The 18,584-nt window shown below is 31.1% G+C and overlaps 1 protein-coding gene across 4 annotated transcripts in view; it reads right to left on the bottom strand.

The window, feature by feature from the left end:
* LOC129956867 (putative polypeptide N-acetylgalactosaminyltransferase 9) overlaps positions 1-18,584 on the bottom strand; it is an 881,963-nt gene that overhangs the window by 251,911 nt on the left and 611,468 nt on the right. For 3 of the 4 annotated variants that reach the window (XM_056068829.1, XM_056068827.1, XM_056068828.1), the window contains 2 exons: positions 11,410-11,999; positions 4,875-4,886 (listed from right to left, as the gene is read on the bottom strand). In XM_056068829.1, the coding sequence (XP_055924804.1) occupies positions 4,875-4,886; positions 11,410-11,954 (557 nt within the window). In that variant the 5' untranslated portion in view covers positions 11,955-11,999. The remainder of the gene's footprint in view (positions 1-4,874; positions 4,887-11,409; positions 12,000-18,584) is intronic. The other variant, XM_056068830.1, reaches the window with a different exon arrangement.

Raw genomic sequence — 18,584 nt, 5'->3', positions numbered from 1 at the left:
AAATAAGGAAATATTTTCTCGAGTGATAACTTAAACCTTTTTCGGATACTATTAATTATCTAATTTTTAAATATAAACGTTCGTTTTGTTTTCAATTTTTGAGATTTCATTTACAAAATGGTCATACAAAAAATAATGTTGTGATCCTCCAAAAAAATTCAGATATTTTAATATTCTCAATAAATTATACATAATAGGAGTAGACAAAAAAAAAAGATTTCTGCAATTGTCTGTCTGTTAGTCTGTACGATAATTCAAAGAGAAAAGAAATCAGGCGAAAGAAATTTGTGATATTGTATTTATATCATAACTCCCCTCGAATGGAAAGTCTATCATTCAGCTTGTATGAATATAAACAGCATAATTCTTAAGTTCAATACGATAGATTTTTAAAATTTGGAGGATGATTTCATTTTTAGTGTGATTGCACACCCATATCAAATTTTGGACCAAATTTTACTATGCATATTGTTACGGAACTTTCACCTGTAAGTCAATAAAGTTACGCCTGTAAGTCCATGTAGTGGTTGTGTGGAGACGCACATGCAACAGGCCTCTGTGACAAACTACGACTTTATTTATCACGAAGTCAATGATACGCAGACAAATACACAGCAGAAGATGCACACAAGCAACACACAGCAGTACGCAATAGCACAACGGCGATCAGCCAGTCGAAGCACTCAAGGAGAGAGAGCTCGTTCAACTATTAACCAGAGTTGAACTCAAAACACTGCTTTCAACTTGGAACTGCCGTCCTTTTATAGTTCCCGGGAGGCGGATCGAGAATCTTCTAGGCCAAACAGGCGTATCTCGGTTCCTAATGGCAAGATCTTTAAAATTCTTGAAGTTTCCGACATTATCTATTTTACCGGCGACCCGGGTTGGAATCCCGGTTCGGGCATGGTTGTTCTTCATCTGTGTTCTATCTGTGAGGTGTGCGAATGTGCCCCCTGTAAAAAGGGGTTGTACAAGCGAATGTGTGCGAGTTTCATGAACTGGAAGTCAGACTTCTGCCCTCGGGTGCTCAGGGAGTCTTTACCCTCAGAAGCTACAGCACTCCCTTTCCGTGGTAACGCGGACACGACACCATCATCATCTATTTTACCACCAAAATCGCCAAATGGTCGCCAAGTTTGTCGCCAAGCTTTGTTGTTACTGGCTCGGCACTCGAGCAACATCCAATGCAGATGATTGTAAATCAGTCTTTCCGGTGATAAAACTAACCGTGCTGGGAAGCAGAATTACAATGTAACAATATATGGCTGCTATATCCATTGATGATATAGACTAACTAATGAAAAGTCAGCATATATATGACTCCAAAAAAGTAGATTAGTGTCAAATTTTGTTAATCAAAGTTCTGTATCGTGACGAAACTAAATATACAGTTTGCCTTAGTGTGGAAGTTTTCAAAAGATCTCTCTGTGTGGCTTGTAATGCTTCATCAAACAATATCATGAGATAACGAAAGAAAAAGTCTGACGTCATATTGGCAACAAAAAATTAATAGTCAATTAACAATCTTCAGTTAATTAGCAATTGCAGAAGTGACGAAAAACTAAATAATCGGAAATATCAAAATATTTTCATAGTTAAATAAATAAATTCACAAAATAATAAACAGAAAATGTTATTAAAAATAGAATTCTAAGAGGACTACCAGCTTAAACAAGACACAATCAATTAAAGCCATAAATATACTATTACCCTCAAGAAATTACTGAAGTTTTTAAGTATCTTCGAAATGTTTATGCATTGTCTTTTCTCGTTCAACAATTGTCATAAGATCAAGTCACAATAGGTATATACATTCGGCACTTATGCTTAATCCCTTCGCATACAATGACGTGTCTGACGCGCACATCGAATAACTGAATTTTTAATTTTATGTCTGCAACTAAGCGACAGAATTAAGTATTTAAAAATGTAAAAATCATTTATAAATATCTCAAATGCTCCTTATATTATTATAAGAATCAAAATGACATTAACTGTCTAGAATAGGATGTGCCATTTAATTATGGAGTTAAATAAATTCGTATGTCAAGGGGTTAACTCGAGATTATTGGCATTCGAAACTTCTCTCTATCAGGAAAATCAAGATCGTAAGTACTTCATCATGATAAAGCATTGGCTCACAGGTCCCTTCTATTATATTCACAAATTGATACTTCTATAGCTTCGTGATCTTACTCTATAAGAACTTGTTTACGGGTCAACGGTTTTCAAGTTCTGAAAAAGTGCAGTAACGAAAGCATTGGAAGAGGAAATAAATTTGAAGTTCCTATTTATGTCTTTGCATGAATGATGATAGAAAGGTATAGTTCTTAGGGTAATATTTTAGAAGAAAACACCAAATAAAGAGCTTTTAATTATATTCATTCTTGCTAATGAAATAAGTTTCGGAATTTTTTTTAAAGTAATAGTAAATATGCATAAAACATTTTGATTATGTATTGTGATTTTTATGCTGTTGTTCTTAACGTAAAGCACTGTTGCTACAACGTAATTTTAAACAAAATAAACATTTGTAGGCAACAATATGCATAAAGTTTAATGCTGATGCGTTATAAAGTGCAGAGTTATTCAAAAAGAAGAAGCAGATTTAAAATATAAAATTTTTAATTGACAAAAATAGGTAGGGACACATTTGATATCGCACTGGTAGATATTTTTTTTTATTTGCATAACATTCCCAGTAAAATTGCCTTGTTGTCGTTTACAAGATAATGGTGATACATCAAAGAGAACCGATTTGCAATATGCAAGGAAGAAATCCATTGTTAAATTGCATTTCGTTTAATTTTAATAAAAAACACCCTCGTTATAAGTAGATTTACAGTTGGTGCAATACCCACGGTAGACACATCGTCATTGAGGATGAAAAACTTCCGGTATGGTGGTTGGTTCTCCCCACCCTTGTAGGTACACAAAAAGATGGGAGTCTGGCTCCTCCCATTGATGACGGGACATACTTTCTTAAGGAAAGGTTGTACCGTGAGGGATGATGGCCCTCAGGACTCAACCAAAGTTCCCGCCAGTGTTGCTGTTGCGTTGGTCCGGTCATTCAGATTTTTCCGTGTGCCTTCAGACGGGTCGGAGTAGCCAGTTTGCAGTTGTGGTGGATTCAATTGTTAGTATACGATGCAGCGTACATTTCATTTAAGTTCAACAACGAGTGAATGTATTGCTACACTGCTGTCTGCATTCTGATTACGTTCAACGAGTGAATGTATTGTTACACTGCTGTGTGCATTTTGATTACGTTCAACAACGAGTGAATGTATTGTTACACTGCTGTGTGCATTTTGATTAAGTTCAACAACGAGTGAATGTATTGTTACACTGCTGTCTGCATTCTGATTACGTTCAACGAGTGAATGTATTGTTACATTGCTGTGTGCACTTTGATTACGTTCAACAACGAGTGAATGTATTGTTACACTGCTGTGTGCATTTTGATTAAGTTCAACAACGAGTGAATGTATTGTTACACTGCTGTCTGCATTCTGATAACGTTCAACGAGTTAATGTATTGTTACATTGTTGTGTGCAGTTTGATTACGTTCAACAACGAGTGAATGTATTGTTACACTGCTATGTGCATTTTAATTAAGTTCAACAACGAGTGAATGTATTGTTACACTGCTGTCTGCATTCTGATTACGTTCAACAACGAGCGAATGTATTGTTACACTGCTGTGTGAATTTTGATTACGTTCAACAACGAGTGAATGTATTGTTACATTGCTGTGTGCACTTTGATCACGTTCAACAACGAGTGAATGTATTGTTACACTGCTGTCTGCATTCTGATTACGTTCAACAACGAGTGAATGTATTGCTACACTGCTGTGTGCACTTTGATTAAATTCAACAACGAGTGAATGTATTGTTACACTGCTATCTGCATTCTGATTACGTTCAACGAGTGAATGTATTGTACATTGCTGTGTGCACTTTGATCACATTCAACAACGAGTGAATGTATTGTTACACTGCTGTCTGCATTCTGATTACGTTCAACGAGTGAATGTATTGTTACACTGCTGTGTGCATTTTAATTAAGTTCAACAACGAGTGAATGTATTGTTACACTGCTGTCTGCATTCTGATTGCGTTCAACGAGTGAATGTATTGTTACATTGCTGTGTGCAATTTGATTACGTTCAACAACGAGTGAATGTATTGTTACACTTCTGTATGCATCTTTATTAATTCAAAGAAAAACGCTAATTCATCGTAGGTAGATTTTGGCGAAAAAAATTCGTAACAGATGGTTGCATATGCAAAGAGAAAAACACATGTTGTCTTTACATTTTATATGAAAATGTTGAACGCATTCTGACATCTCTCAACTTAATCGTAGAAAATCCACAAGCCACAGAAAGTTTCGAATTTTGCAATCAAAGTTTTGATATTCGTTTAAAATCTATGCATGCCATTTCTCAAATATTGCAAAACAGAACTGCTCCAGCAATCTTAATAATTAGGTATAAACTTCCGATTCGACATTCATAACAAGTGGATTATGAATGTCGGAACCATATGTCGGAATGTCGGAAATGCCATAAAAAAAAAAGGAACTCATATTGAATGTGCAAACTGAACTTCTCTCAATCTTGTCAGCACCCTATGTGTCTCTATCTATCGCCGTTCATTAGAAATAAATATTTTAATTCTGCTTCTTGTTTTTTAACAACCCTGCAATTAATTTTACATTTAATGCAAGAAATAATTATACAAAAGAAATAAAACAACGATAGAGAAACAAAAAATCTATTAAACCCTTAACCCAAGAAGGAAAACCCTTACACTTTACAGATTTGGATCTGAAAGTGAAAGAGAAATCAAAAAATACATCAACATACCCTTCAGCAACGCTGCAAAATGAAGCAATAAGAATTATTTAAAATTATGATAAGGAATTTTTCAAAAATAAAAAAAATATCAATAATTAAAAAATAATATTCATGTTGTTCAGATGTAATGAAAATAAATTTTTAGTTGCTCATTATTTTATTAAAAATAGTTTCGCAAGATTATTTGAATTATTTGGATAAAAACTATCCCATTAAAATTATTTATGAAATAATCAATTCGAATTATATTTTAGCACAACATGAAAATGTTTAAATAATTTTAATTTATTCAGTTGGGCAAAACGTAAAATGATAAAGCGTCATTAAAAGATACTTTTCTGGATTTGTGATGAGTTGAAAATTTTTTATACATTAAATTAAAAAGAACTAGTTAGGAAAATGTATAAAATGGAAGAATTTGCTTTAATAATTAAAAACTACAAGAAAAAAATGATTTCTGTGACATATTGCTATTAGTCATTGAATATTTGGGACAAATTTGATATTGGTTCATTCTGAGATATCTCATGAAAATATAGATACGAAAAGGATTTTGCTTTTACGGTTGTAAAACTGTGAAGCATGATATTAACTTAAAAATTCTCCGGAAAAAATGGTAGATTATAATTCAGACATTCAATCAGCAATCTATACAATTTAAATTGATTTTGATCATAGAATAAAAATCGTTCCTCTGTATTCAATTTTGAACTCAATCGTATTTAAAAAGGATCAAATCCATATTTTATTCTCTTCATTATATTATGATTATTTAAACGTGCTATATTTAGTGAGTATTCAAAGAAAAAACGTGTCTTCTGGCAGTTTTATTTTAAGTAACATTTATTGTCACAGTGTTCATCCCAGTAGTTATTTCCTTTTCTAATCCATCTGCAACTCAAAAATAATAAAAAATATCATTTTATTCCAGCTCCAAAAATGCTTTGTTTGTGACTTAAAAATGAGAAACTTCTAAAAAATCTCTACCGAATGTCGTAGGTGTAAAACTGAATTGCTTCTTGTGCTTCGCGTTCAACAGAAGAAAAATATAACATATTTCTCCGAAAATAAAAATACTTGAGTGGAATGTTTCTATTGTATTGTAAAGAAAAGAACATTTTTTGAACTTCTAAAGTCAGAACTAACTCGGTCTCAATTGCTGTTCAAATATTTGTATCTTGCAATTTCAACTCTAGAGATATTTTCATTTTTGTTTGTGTTCTCGAAAAAAGCTGAAGAAGTCGAAGAAGACCATCTTGCTTTAAAATAAAATGGATGGCAGACTATATTTGTAGTTGCACTTGGTTTTAAAAGTTTTGAGATTTATATTTCAGAAAAATGACATAAATCTCTGTTTCTAAGATATATAAGCCTGATTTTTCAACCAATCTGAAATGCAGCTTCCATTTTTTTTAGTCAAAAGACATTGCTGAATGTTTGAAGAAAATAATGCTATCATCAGTGCATAGATATAAAAATAATTTTTCAACCAATCCATATTAACGTCCCAGGCTGAAGCCACACGATAATAATGTTTTATGATATTAAAATAATAGTTTATTTATATCACATAGATGATTTCAATTTTATAGAAAATAAAATTTAAATATCGCTTTGGCATTTGAAAGTTAGATAAAATATAGTGTGAAATTAGGAAATTCTTTTAATTTTTAATTCTTATGTATTCTTATCCAATTATTCCACGGCGGCTTTCAATTTTTTTAATTGTCTTAATTGTTAACTACTTTTTTCATCCAATCTTTTATATGAACATTTTATCTCATTTCACACTGTTTTTAATTGTGGTGCAGAAAGTTTCAAAAATAATAATATTTGACGGTCCTCCTATAATCATTTAAAAGCTATTACGATATTTCTCGGAAATTTTGGCGAGAAAATTGCTTTCTCTAATTTTGTCGTCGCTACGTAATTACAGAAGAAAATAATAGAATATCAAGATTTTGGAACTTAGTTTAAAATGTTTCACTTGAACAGATTAGTTAAAATGATTATAAAAGTATAAATTCTTGTCTCAGAAAAAGCTATGAAATGTATCCTTCGTTTTAGTGACTTTATATTTGAAATCAATCAATAATACAATCTTGAAAGCTTTTATGATGTAAATTCTCACACTTTCTCAAAGGCTAGAGACGATTTCCTTTAAAATTGTTGTCTTTTTTCCAAAACGATACAGTTCAAATCTACATTGTCGGTTGTTATACTGTTGTTAATCGGCAAAAATATTTACTTAATATTATATCATTCCTTAATGCTTGATTTTATCTTAAAGCCTTTATTTCCAGAAGCGTTTATTACGCAATTTGGCATAAGCACTTTTCATATTCTAGTTTTTAAAATTCTTTTAGCAGAAACATTAAATCTAAGAATTCTTTTTCGAAATTTTTATATTCAAATACTCCTTACAGAGGTTTATAATACTCTCCAAAATATTGTCTTACGATACTGTCGATATTTCTTTCTAAAAAATTGTGAAACACTATGCTAGGCAAAGTTTGCTTGTACAAAAGAAAAAAATGTTGATTTGTATATTGATATTTTAAACAAATGTAGCTTTCATATTACATCAGTTGCTCTAGAAATCAATAAACCTGTCCCAGACATCTGCATAAAATTCAATCCATAAAACTTCTAACATTGTTTTCATTCTTAGTGGAAGAAAAATAACAGATATTGCCAAATCAACTTTCATATAAAAGAGTTTTTAAGAAATCCCTAAATTTGTCCGCGGGATATCACATGAAAATCAAAACTCTTATCACTATTTTCAATTCAAGTGGAACATGCAGAGATCGGGAAAGGCTAAATCAACTTTCAGATTCAAACAGGTTTCATACACAGGTTTATAAAGGATAATATGGTTTTAGCCCATAATCAACATTCATTCGTTAACGATGTTTTATAAACGCATGAAGCTTTGTGAAAACAAGGAACTTAAATAATTTTAACTCATTAATTTTATTTAAGTAGACAAAACTCAAAATAAAACAATTTTATTTAAATTTCTTACTTCATTTCCGAACTGTTAATTAAATTGGCGATAGGAGCTTTTATATACTATATGATAAATGTACGTGTGATTTTTATAAAACAACAGAACAGTAATGAAACTTTACATTTTACATTGAATTGAAGCATAATTCTATAAAAGTTAAGTACTCATCTCATTTAATAAGTATCTCCCTCAACCATTGAAGTCTTGAGATTCTAGCATTCAAAACACATACCATTTCAGAGATGCCATCTGACTGGGCCTTAATTGTTGACAAGTGGAATCCATAACACAATAGGATTTTCTCTATGCACGAGTCCATCCATTTGTCCAAAAAATGTAATGCAACTCGCTGGACAGTGGTCATTTTGTTTAATCATCAACCACCTGCAACTTGCTGGACAGTGGTCATTCGTTTCTAATCACCAATCACCCTGCTACTGAATCAGTGAAACTAGATACACTCATAAGTCTGTAATGTGCAGTTAACAAGGAGCGTATCCCTAATTCTAAACTGACAGGATTTCATAAGGGCAAAAGTTTTCATAAAATATAATAAAACGTTCTGAGTATTCTTGAATCTGCTTTAATTTAACTGCTTTTTAATTTTACTGATACATTAAGAAAAATATTTAGCATTATAAAAAGAAAGTATAATCGTTTTGAAAAGACATCTTAATATCGAAAATATGCTCAATAAAATTGAAATTTGCAATTTTCCAAAATTTATTATTTCAATGAAACATCTATTTCATATAAATGAATGTTTCTTGATATGTAGGTTATAGACATTTAAGTTGAATGAAAATCTGTTATGATTAGTAAATACATTATAAAAAATATGCATAACTGGTAGCAGTTTTTTTTAATCGCTCAAGTATTACAAGGTACTTGTGATATTTCATCCCTAATTTCAATTATGAATTTTATTTTTATCAAAAGACGAAATGTGATGGCTGTCCTTGAAGTGCTAACTCGAGATTAAGAGTTAAACACAGATTAACCCAGTTAAAGTAGTTCTAAAATAAATGACCAAATTTTAGGTGCACAAAAAATGCAAAATATTCTGCAGATGCAATTTAAAACTGAAAAAAAAATTTCCACAGGTGTAATTCATAATTTTCAGAGTGCAATATATTTCACAGGTGCAATTCAAAATAGAAAAATATAACTTTTTTTTACGATTTCAATTCTTAACTTTCAAAGTGCAACATCTTTCAATTTCAGCTTTGCGATTAAAAAGTGCAACATTTTTCACAAGTGCAATTCAAAATTTTAGAAAGTACATAATTTCAAATATGTTATTCAATAAGAAAAAAGTGCAATAACACTCTACGGGTGCAATTTTTTGTTTGAAATATACAGTACTCTTCACAGGTGCAATTCTGATATCCAAAGTGCAACATTCTTAAAGATGCAGTGCAACATTTCAAGAGCGCAATATTTTTTTATAGGTGCAATGTTTCAAGAGTGCAACATTTTTGTAGGTACAATTCCGTATTTCATATGCAACATTTTCATATGCGCAGTTCAAATTTTCAAAGATAGAGTACCTCACAAGAGTAATTCTTTGTTTCAAAAGTGTATTCATTTCATAGATATAATTTGGCAAGTGAAAAGCTCAATAATACTCATGGGTGCCACTTTTTTTTAGAAAGACAGGTGCATTTCTGATATTTAAAGCGCAAAACTTTTAACATATGCCGCACAAACTTTCAACAGCGCAACTAAATATTTCAAAATTACAAACGTTTTGCAGGTGCAATTCAAAATTTCAAAAGTATAAAATTTCATTGGGTGCAATTCTAAATTTCAAAGGTATAAAATTCCATTGGGTACAATTCAAAATTTCAAAAGTGCAACATTTTCATGGTTACAATTCAAAGTTTCAAAAATGCAATATTTTCATGGTTGCAATTCAAAGTTTCAAAAGTGCAACAATTTCACGGGTGCAATTCAAAGTTTCAAAAGTGCAACAATTTCACGGGTGCAATTCAGCCTTTCAAAAGTGCAACATTTTCATGGGTGCAATTCACGATTTCAAAAGAGCAATATTTTCATGGGTGCAATGCAAAGTTTCAAAAGTGCAAAACTTTCATGGGTGCAATTCTAAATTTCAAAGGTATAAAATTCCATTGGGTACAATTCAAAATTTCAAAAGTGCAACATTTTCATGGTTACAATTCAAAGTTTCAAAAATGCAATATTTTCATGGTTGCAATTCAAAGTTTCAAAAGTGCAACAATTTCACGGGTGCAATTCAAAGTTTCAAAAGTGCAACAATTTCACGGGTGCAATTCAGCCTTTCAAAAGTGCAACATTTTCATGGGTGCAATTCACGATTTCAAAAGAGCAATATTTTCATGGGTGCAATGCAAAGTTTCAAAAGTGCAAAATTTTCATGGGTGCAATGCAAAGTTTCACAGATGCAAAAATTTCATGGGTGCAATGCAAAGTTTCAAAAGTGCAAAATTTTCATGGGTGTAATACAAAGTTTCACAAATACAAAAATTTCATGGGTGTAATGCAAAGTTTCAAGAGAGCAAAATTTTCATTGGTGCTATTCAAAGATTCAAAAGTGCGAAATTTTCATGTGTGTTATTCAAAGTTTGAAAAGTGCAAAATTTTCATAGGCGCTATTCAAAGTTTCAAAAATGCAAAATTTTCATAGGAGCTATTCAAAGTTTCAAAAGTGCAATTTTTTCATACCGACAATTGAAAGTTTAAAATGTTCATCATTTTCACAACAGCAGGCTCGAAACATAAAAAAATAAATTTTTCACGAGTACATTTCAAAGTACACAAGTACATATCACAGTGCAAGTGTTTTCAGTAATGCAATAAAAATATTAAAATTGCAAAAATTTTTAAAGGTGCAGTTCAAAACCTTAATAGCATAAAATTTCAAATCCAGCTTCACAAACAAATAAAACAATAAAAATTGTATTTGTTTTTTCAAAATACGTAAAACCAATGATTTCAACTTAATTTATTCTAATTTTGTACAAAATCTGTTATACAAAATGTCTATGTCTACTCAGTAACTTATTATGTTTCTCAGCATATAACATGATTTAAAAATATGTATATTTTTATTATTATTTCTCGTTTATTCCTGAACTGACGATTTGGACAGATTGAAGTGCTTGAATATCTAACAATTTCAAGTAAAATATTTGTGTGCTTAGTTCGCTTTAAGGGTAATCAATTAAAAGTTCATATACGAATGAAAAGATCTACCTCAATGTAATTACTAAGCCATTTTGTGTTGTTTTAAAATTATCATTAAGAAAAATTCAAGGTTTCTACAATAGTAAGTTTGTAAACTGAATAAAATATAAAATATTTAGTTGACCTAATCAATGTTTCAAGTTTAAGAAAAGCTTCATCAGCAAAGATTTAATAATGTCTTAAATGATCATTAAAGTATAAAATTAAATTATTTTTTAAAACTTGTTTTTTGATTCGCGAAGAGGTTATTAAACAGTGTTATATTTTATACCCAATGTTAAAAAAACAAACATAAAAACTTACCCTCTGGGTCTGACATCGGGAAGATATCTGTGCAATGATATGATGTCACTAACATACTGATTAAAAGCATTTCTTTCCCAGCCTTCTTTAACGAGTGCCTGCTGTTCTTCTGTCAGATTCCCCAGCACGACGGGCTTACCACCTTCACCAGGTCCTTCGGGTTCTCTTGGCGGTGCCAACTGCGCCAAATCGGGTCTATCATCTGCATGAATCTCATGCATCAATCCCAAGTTAAATTCTACCTCTGGCTTCGTCTGAATAACAATCTGTGGCAGGATGGAGAGTCTTGGCGGTTCCTCCATGGACTGCCTCGGCTTCCTGCCTTCGTATTTGTCCCCGCTGACCGTGACAGCGTTTTGTTCAATGACTAGATTGGGCACGTCTACCACTACCTCGTCCACTTCCTTCTCTAGGCCCAGTTTCTCGGTGAAGCTCAGCAGAGTTGTGACAATGATCCAAGTGATCGGGACCACGAGGATCAGTTTGACGATCAGTGACTTCCGCCTGTGGAAGAAGATCATGCTGAAAGGGCGACGTTTAGACATTGGAAGACTTGGAATGTGGGTAGGATGCTACTGCAGGCACAGGATCTGAAATAAGAAAAATTCTTTATTAGGAAATCTTACTTACCAATCAAGAAATACAGAATAATTTTACCCCTTAACTGGGGAGGTGAAATTTTAGGACTTAACTGGGGAGGTGCGGTCTATGAGACCGCATTTCATTTGCACTCGAATTAAATTTTCTAATGAATGCATTAATATGAAAAACTTCCAACATATTTTGAAGATATTTTTCTTGATATATATGTTTTCGAAATTTTTCAAAATATATTATCATTGAAAAAAGTAAATGCGTTGGAACATACATTTTCTTCTGAAATGACATGTTGCAATAAATAATATTCTTGAAAAAGCATATTACATCTTACTTTTTAAATCATATTTATTGTCACAATATATGAATGTATATAGAAGACATAATAATTTAAAATTCAACAATTATATGAAAAATAAAAAGAAATGACAATGGGTAAAATTGGCTCTTTTTTTATCGGCTTGTGTGACTTTCATCGCACGGTTTTCTAGGGCATTTTAAATATACAGATTAAGAACGAGTATAAAAATCAACCTATAAATTCTGTATATATATATCATGGTATATTAATATATTTTATAAATTTTTCAAAATACGTTATCATTAGAAATATTAATTATATTTGAACATACATATCAAAATCAGTTGAATGCGAACTTTCATCGGAAAACTCTTCTGTACAATTATCCTTATGACTAAAATCACTTTCTGCTTCATTTAAAAGTGTCTGGAGCACTGCTTCATAAAAGGATCAGTAAACTGGATGATATTTCGGGGTCCAAATTTTAGCGCCATCTGCTAAGCCTTGTTTATCACTGGGACACTAACAGGGAGATGCGGTCTTAGATATCGCGCTCGAAGAAACAGCTGAATTATTTAAAAAAAGCAGCTGCGTGTATTGAAGGTCACAAAACAGGAAGCTACAGGATCAATCCATTCCATTGAGCTAAAAATAGAATAGGGGTGACCGAAAATCCATCGCTAGCGCTCTCACAGACCGCACGTCCCCAGTTAAGGGTTAAATACATTTCTTCATGAGACTATCCATAAAAAAATGTAAAATGGATATGTATGAGATATTATTGTAAAAGCTATTTTGTTCAACGCTAAATCTAGAAAACATTCATAAGTTTAAATGATAATTTCTTAGTTTTGTGAACATTATAACAGTGAAAAGGATATATCATGTATTCTTACCGTGATATCCAATTAATTTAGAATTTTCTGCCTTATAGTAATGTGATTTATTATGTACCATAATGATCGATATTTAAATATGGTTATGACATTCAACTAATTTTGCCTTATAATATGATTTAATATGTACCATAAAGTTCGATACTTATTTAAGTATTGTAGCAGTACGGTAATGTCATGACATTCACTTAATTTAGGATTTTTTTGCCTTACAATAATGGGATTTAATATACACTATAAAGTTTGATACTTATTTAAGTATGATAATAGTACGTGCACTTCTATTCAGTGAGAAAATATTAAGAATTATCTGTACAGTCATATAATAACGAGTTGTATTGTTAGTGTTTGTTATTTCCTGATATTTTTTTAAATATACCTCGTATTTGTTGCTTTACCTTGAAAAATACAAATAAATGCCATTAAGAAATGATACAATAAGTTTCATTTTGTGGATAGCAATATGGAAATGGTATTTTGTCGATTTCTACGGCGCTTAAAATATTTATTAATAATTCTTGTCCGTCGCCAAATGACTTTTGAGATTTTTGGCTAATAATGATTTTTTCACCTATCGAATAAGCTATACTATATGCAAGCAATTATGTAATCAGTAACTACTTATGTTGAAAATATGCAAAATCCTACAAGAAAAATTGTTACTGGATGAATATAATAAATGTTTCCTTTCGATTTAAGGCTATTAAAAAAATTCAAGCAAATAGACAGAATTTCTATGAATAAAGTTTCATTGAACATATGTTGATTACTGATAATTAAATCTAAAATCTGATAAATGCTTTACATTCGTATATTGTAATGTAATATATCTTTGATAGCAACCAAAATTTTCACAATTTTTCTTTTAGATGTTGAATTCCATTTAAGAGAGTATTATGTAATGATATTTTTAAATATTTTCCAAATGAATTATAAGGTTTAAAATACATATATGTTAACCATTTCACAACATTTATATAAATAGAAGAAAACAAGAACCTCTATTACTCATTTACCTCTATTACCCAAGCTCATTCTCGCAGTAACTCGTATGATGTAAGAACAAAATAAGTATACATATTTAAAGAAAACAAAACAGTATTAAAGTTTTGAGATTGATTTTTCATACGACTTTTCAATGAGAAAATAAAACAAAATGATTATAACATATTGTATTAAAATAACCGAAAATTTGAAGATAAATTTTATACATTATCACTACATTTACTAAACCTGAAGAGCTCTTAGTTCTCTACAGATCAGAAAACTCGACCTATAGCTGTTAAATTTGAAAACAATTTACTTCAAATGAGCAACTCGAAGCAATTTTTAAAATTTTTTTATTAAAACTAAACTGAATTTTGGATTTATTCAGCGATAATTTATAAAATTATTATAGCTCAAAAATTACTTTTTACGTTATCGTATAATTTATGAATTTTTTTAAAGAATTATAGTAATCTAATAGTCGGGAAAAATTTTACTCAAATTTGGCAATTTTTTAAAAAATGCTTTTATGTCTGATTTCCAATAATGAATCATATTGCTTCACTATATTTCATTATTTTACGTAAATTCAACCTGTTTTCGTTCTTTCATTAAATACGAAATAATGTAATTAGCTTCCATTGTTGATGCTAAATAGGAAAAATTCTATTTGATATCTGTTTATTTTAAGACTAAGAAAGTGAAATTACAAGAGTGCAAAATTCAGACGATAGATTGATACTTAGATTTTTAATAACATTTTGATGTAATGGGATGTATATCCATTAGAAGGGTTCAAATACACAATAAACAAAACAAAAATAAGTCAAAGTAATATGGCTTTAAACTCAAATGTTATTAAATGTAACCAATATAATCGGCGAACCCGTAGGATGATTGAAGAGGTTAGTTATATAATATTTATATTTATAAAACTCCAGAATATTTAAAGTTATTTTGTTGTACACTTGCCATGGACAAGCCCGCTGTTAAGAAGACAGCAATTTTAAGCCGGTGGGGGAGCGTCTCTTGTTTTAATAGTAGCGCCATCTAGGCCCAAGAGAACAACTTAGCAACACACACGTCACAACCCTTTTTACGGGGCGGACTTCATTCACGCATTTCATTCACTCATCCACAGATCGTAATTTAGACCTGAATCAGAGAACGATCACCCCTGATCCAGTACCCCCAGTGGTATTACTCTCGAATGGAGGACTTTGTGACCACGACAGATTTGTACGCGCGTCAGCCACCAAGCAAGCGGTGAATCTTCGTGGGGTTCGAACGCGCAACCTAAGAGACGTGAATCTAACGTTCTACCAAAAAGGCCATCCCGGCCTTCTAAAGTTATACATTCTTTTACATGTTTTAAGACTACATATTTATCCACTTACTACTATTTTACTCTACAATGTGATAATCTGATTGCTACTACATTTCCAATTTAACAATTACTATCTACTTATCCATTCACATATCGTCTCCTCAAAGTCAACCCATTCATTAACAGAAGATGAGCATTCATCGGAGATGAATCTAGGAAAGCAGAAGATGAATGAACATCTCATTTAATTGAAAGCAGACGCAAACGTTTTATCAAATGCCCCTGCATACCTTCACGGAGACGTGGAACAGACTATTGAAATTAAGTGAAACAATTTATCTTATGGAATTCACTCGTTAATTCAATACGAAATACAAGATTACGATATGGGAATGAATTGATTAAAATATTAATTAACTGTGTGGAAAGTTTCGGAATTCTAGGCATTTGATTATTATTTTGCAGCTTTAATCTGTAGAATGACAGAACAGATAGATGACTGATTTGTCTGCATATCCGGCAAAAAAGTAGATGATCTTTTAAGATTTGTATACTCTGGTGATTCTCAAATTCAATGATGTGATTAATAGTTTGAAAACGATGAATGATTGATTCTCGTTTTTGGGAATGATGAATAAACGATTTGATTCGTATTTTGAAAAGGAGGGATGATTGGTTGATCATATTTTGAGCATAATTTAGCCTACAATTATCATCATCTCGTTTTGAAGCAATACATGTGATATTTTTTGAAAGTAATCGTAATTTTGATTCGTTGTCAAATAACGAGGATAATAACTGGGTCAGAACTCAATGTCTAAACTTCCAGAACATGCCAGTGAGAAATACTGAACCTCCAATTCGAATTTAAAGCATGCGTTACTTTTTGGGGGCCTGGCATCCAGGCAGTACACGCCTGGTAGTTTGACGGAATCAGTTTTATTGTTGGAAATTTCCTGATTATGAAGTCGCTGTCTCTTCATCACGTCACCGATGGCATAGGTTATGTTTAGAGCATAAATAGAATGACAATGAGTGATTTTCGAATATAAATAATATATCTGGTGATCGTTAATGATTACAGTATTTAGAAGATAGAATATTTTATTCATATTTTCCGATGGGCATATGATTGATTCATCATCATATAATCATCAAACCACTGGATTAATATCCTACTGTAATAAAACCCTTGAGTTCATCTTTGTGCCAAATTAAACTTATCGGATTAATTATGGATTAATAAAAACATTGTAATCAGTCATCATCAGATAATAAAGTCACTTGATAAAGTAACCTACAAAGTAATAAAATCATTGCATTTTTAACCGATATATGGAAAGATTAACCCTTAACTGGGGGCGTGCGGTCTGTGAGACCGCTAGCGATGGATTTTCTATCACCCCTATTCTATTTTTAGCTCAATTGAATGGATTGACCCAGTAGCTTCCTGTTTTGTGACCTTCAATACATGTGCACTTTTTCAACCGATTTCAGCAGGTGCTTTTTTTAAATAATTCAGTTATTTCTTCGAGCGTGGTCTCTAAGACCGCATCTCCCTGTTAGTGTCCCAGTAATAAACAAGGCTTAGCGGATGACGCTAAAATTTGGGGCCCGAAATATCATCCAGTTTACTGATCCTATTATGAAGTAGTGCTCCATGCACTTTTAAATAAAGCAGAAAGTGATTTTAGTGATAAGGATAATTGTACAGAAGAGTTTTTCGATGAAAGTTCGCATTCAACTGATTTTGAAATGTATGTTCAAACATAATTAATTTTTCTAGTAATAATGTATTTTGAAAAATATATAAAATATATTAATATACCAAGAGATATATATGCATAATTTATAGGTTGATTTTTATACTAGTTCCTAACCTACATGTTTAAAATGCCCTAGAAACCCGTGCTATGAAAATCACACAAGCCGATAAAAAAAGGGTCAATTTACCTATTGTCATTTTTTTTTTTCATATAATTGTTGAATTTTACATTATATTGTTTTCTACGTACCTTCACATACTGTAAAAATAAATATGATTTTGAAAGTAAAAAGTAATATGTGTTTTCAAGAATATTATTTATTGCAACATGTAATATGAGAAGAAAATGTATGTTTCAAAGCATTTACTTTTTTCAATGATAATATATTTTGAAAAATTTCTAAAACATGTCTATATATCAAGAAAAATATCTGCAATATATATTGTCAGTTTTTCATACTAATACATTCATTAGAAAATTTAATTTGAGCGCAAATGAAATGCGGTCTCGTAGACCGCACTTCGTCAGTTAAGTCCTAAAATTTCACCTCCCCAATTAAGGGTTAATAAAACTTATCTTTCTTAAACGATTGAATGATTGTTTTATTACCATTTCACGCATCACTTCGACATATATGGAGATTATCTAAGATTCTAAAATTCATGTTTGGGCTATTATGCTATGAAAAAGCAAACTTCTTTCAGTTTATAAGTTTATCAAACTAATCACTTATGATTTTGCAGATAGTTTAAGATATATATTATTTAATTTCTGAACTAATAAATAAGCTGTTTTTCTATTTACTCTTTAAATATTGGGTTTCGATTGGTAAATAACATGAAATTTCCAATTGTGAAGCATTAAAACAATTACAGAATATTTCTAGATGAAAAGATTACTTATTCTCAAGTTCAAAAACTACAGAACATACTGGGAACTTATTACACCAAATTTGTATAAAAAATATGCATTAAATTTTAATTTATGAGATTTTTTCGTAAGAAAACTGTTACCAAAGATTAGAAATTGAGAAAATAGAGTTTAAAGATGTAAAATCTTATAACATTAAATGAACAATGCTTTTATATAAATTTACGGCTTTAACGATTTGGGATAAATTTTATATTCAGATAAAGTTTTGCTTTTTAAGTTTATCTTTACAGGTGTCTTTCTTAAAAAACAATATTTTACGCAAAATAATAATAATAATAAAATATCGACATATAGCTAGATATACATGACCAGCAAAAGCATATCTGAGATGAAGTCGTGGTTGGGACTTTGGACTGCCATTCATTTTT

This window comes from Argiope bruennichi, chromosome 11, assembly GCF_947563725.1.
Source record: "Argiope bruennichi chromosome 11, qqArgBrue1.1, whole genome shotgun sequence".
In the NCBI taxonomy this organism is placed as follows: domain Eukaryota; kingdom Metazoa; phylum Arthropoda; class Arachnida; order Araneae; family Araneidae; genus Argiope; species Argiope bruennichi.
The sequence above is the reverse complement of the archived record's forward strand: the minus strand, read 5'-3'. Positions and strand labels throughout refer to the sequence as shown.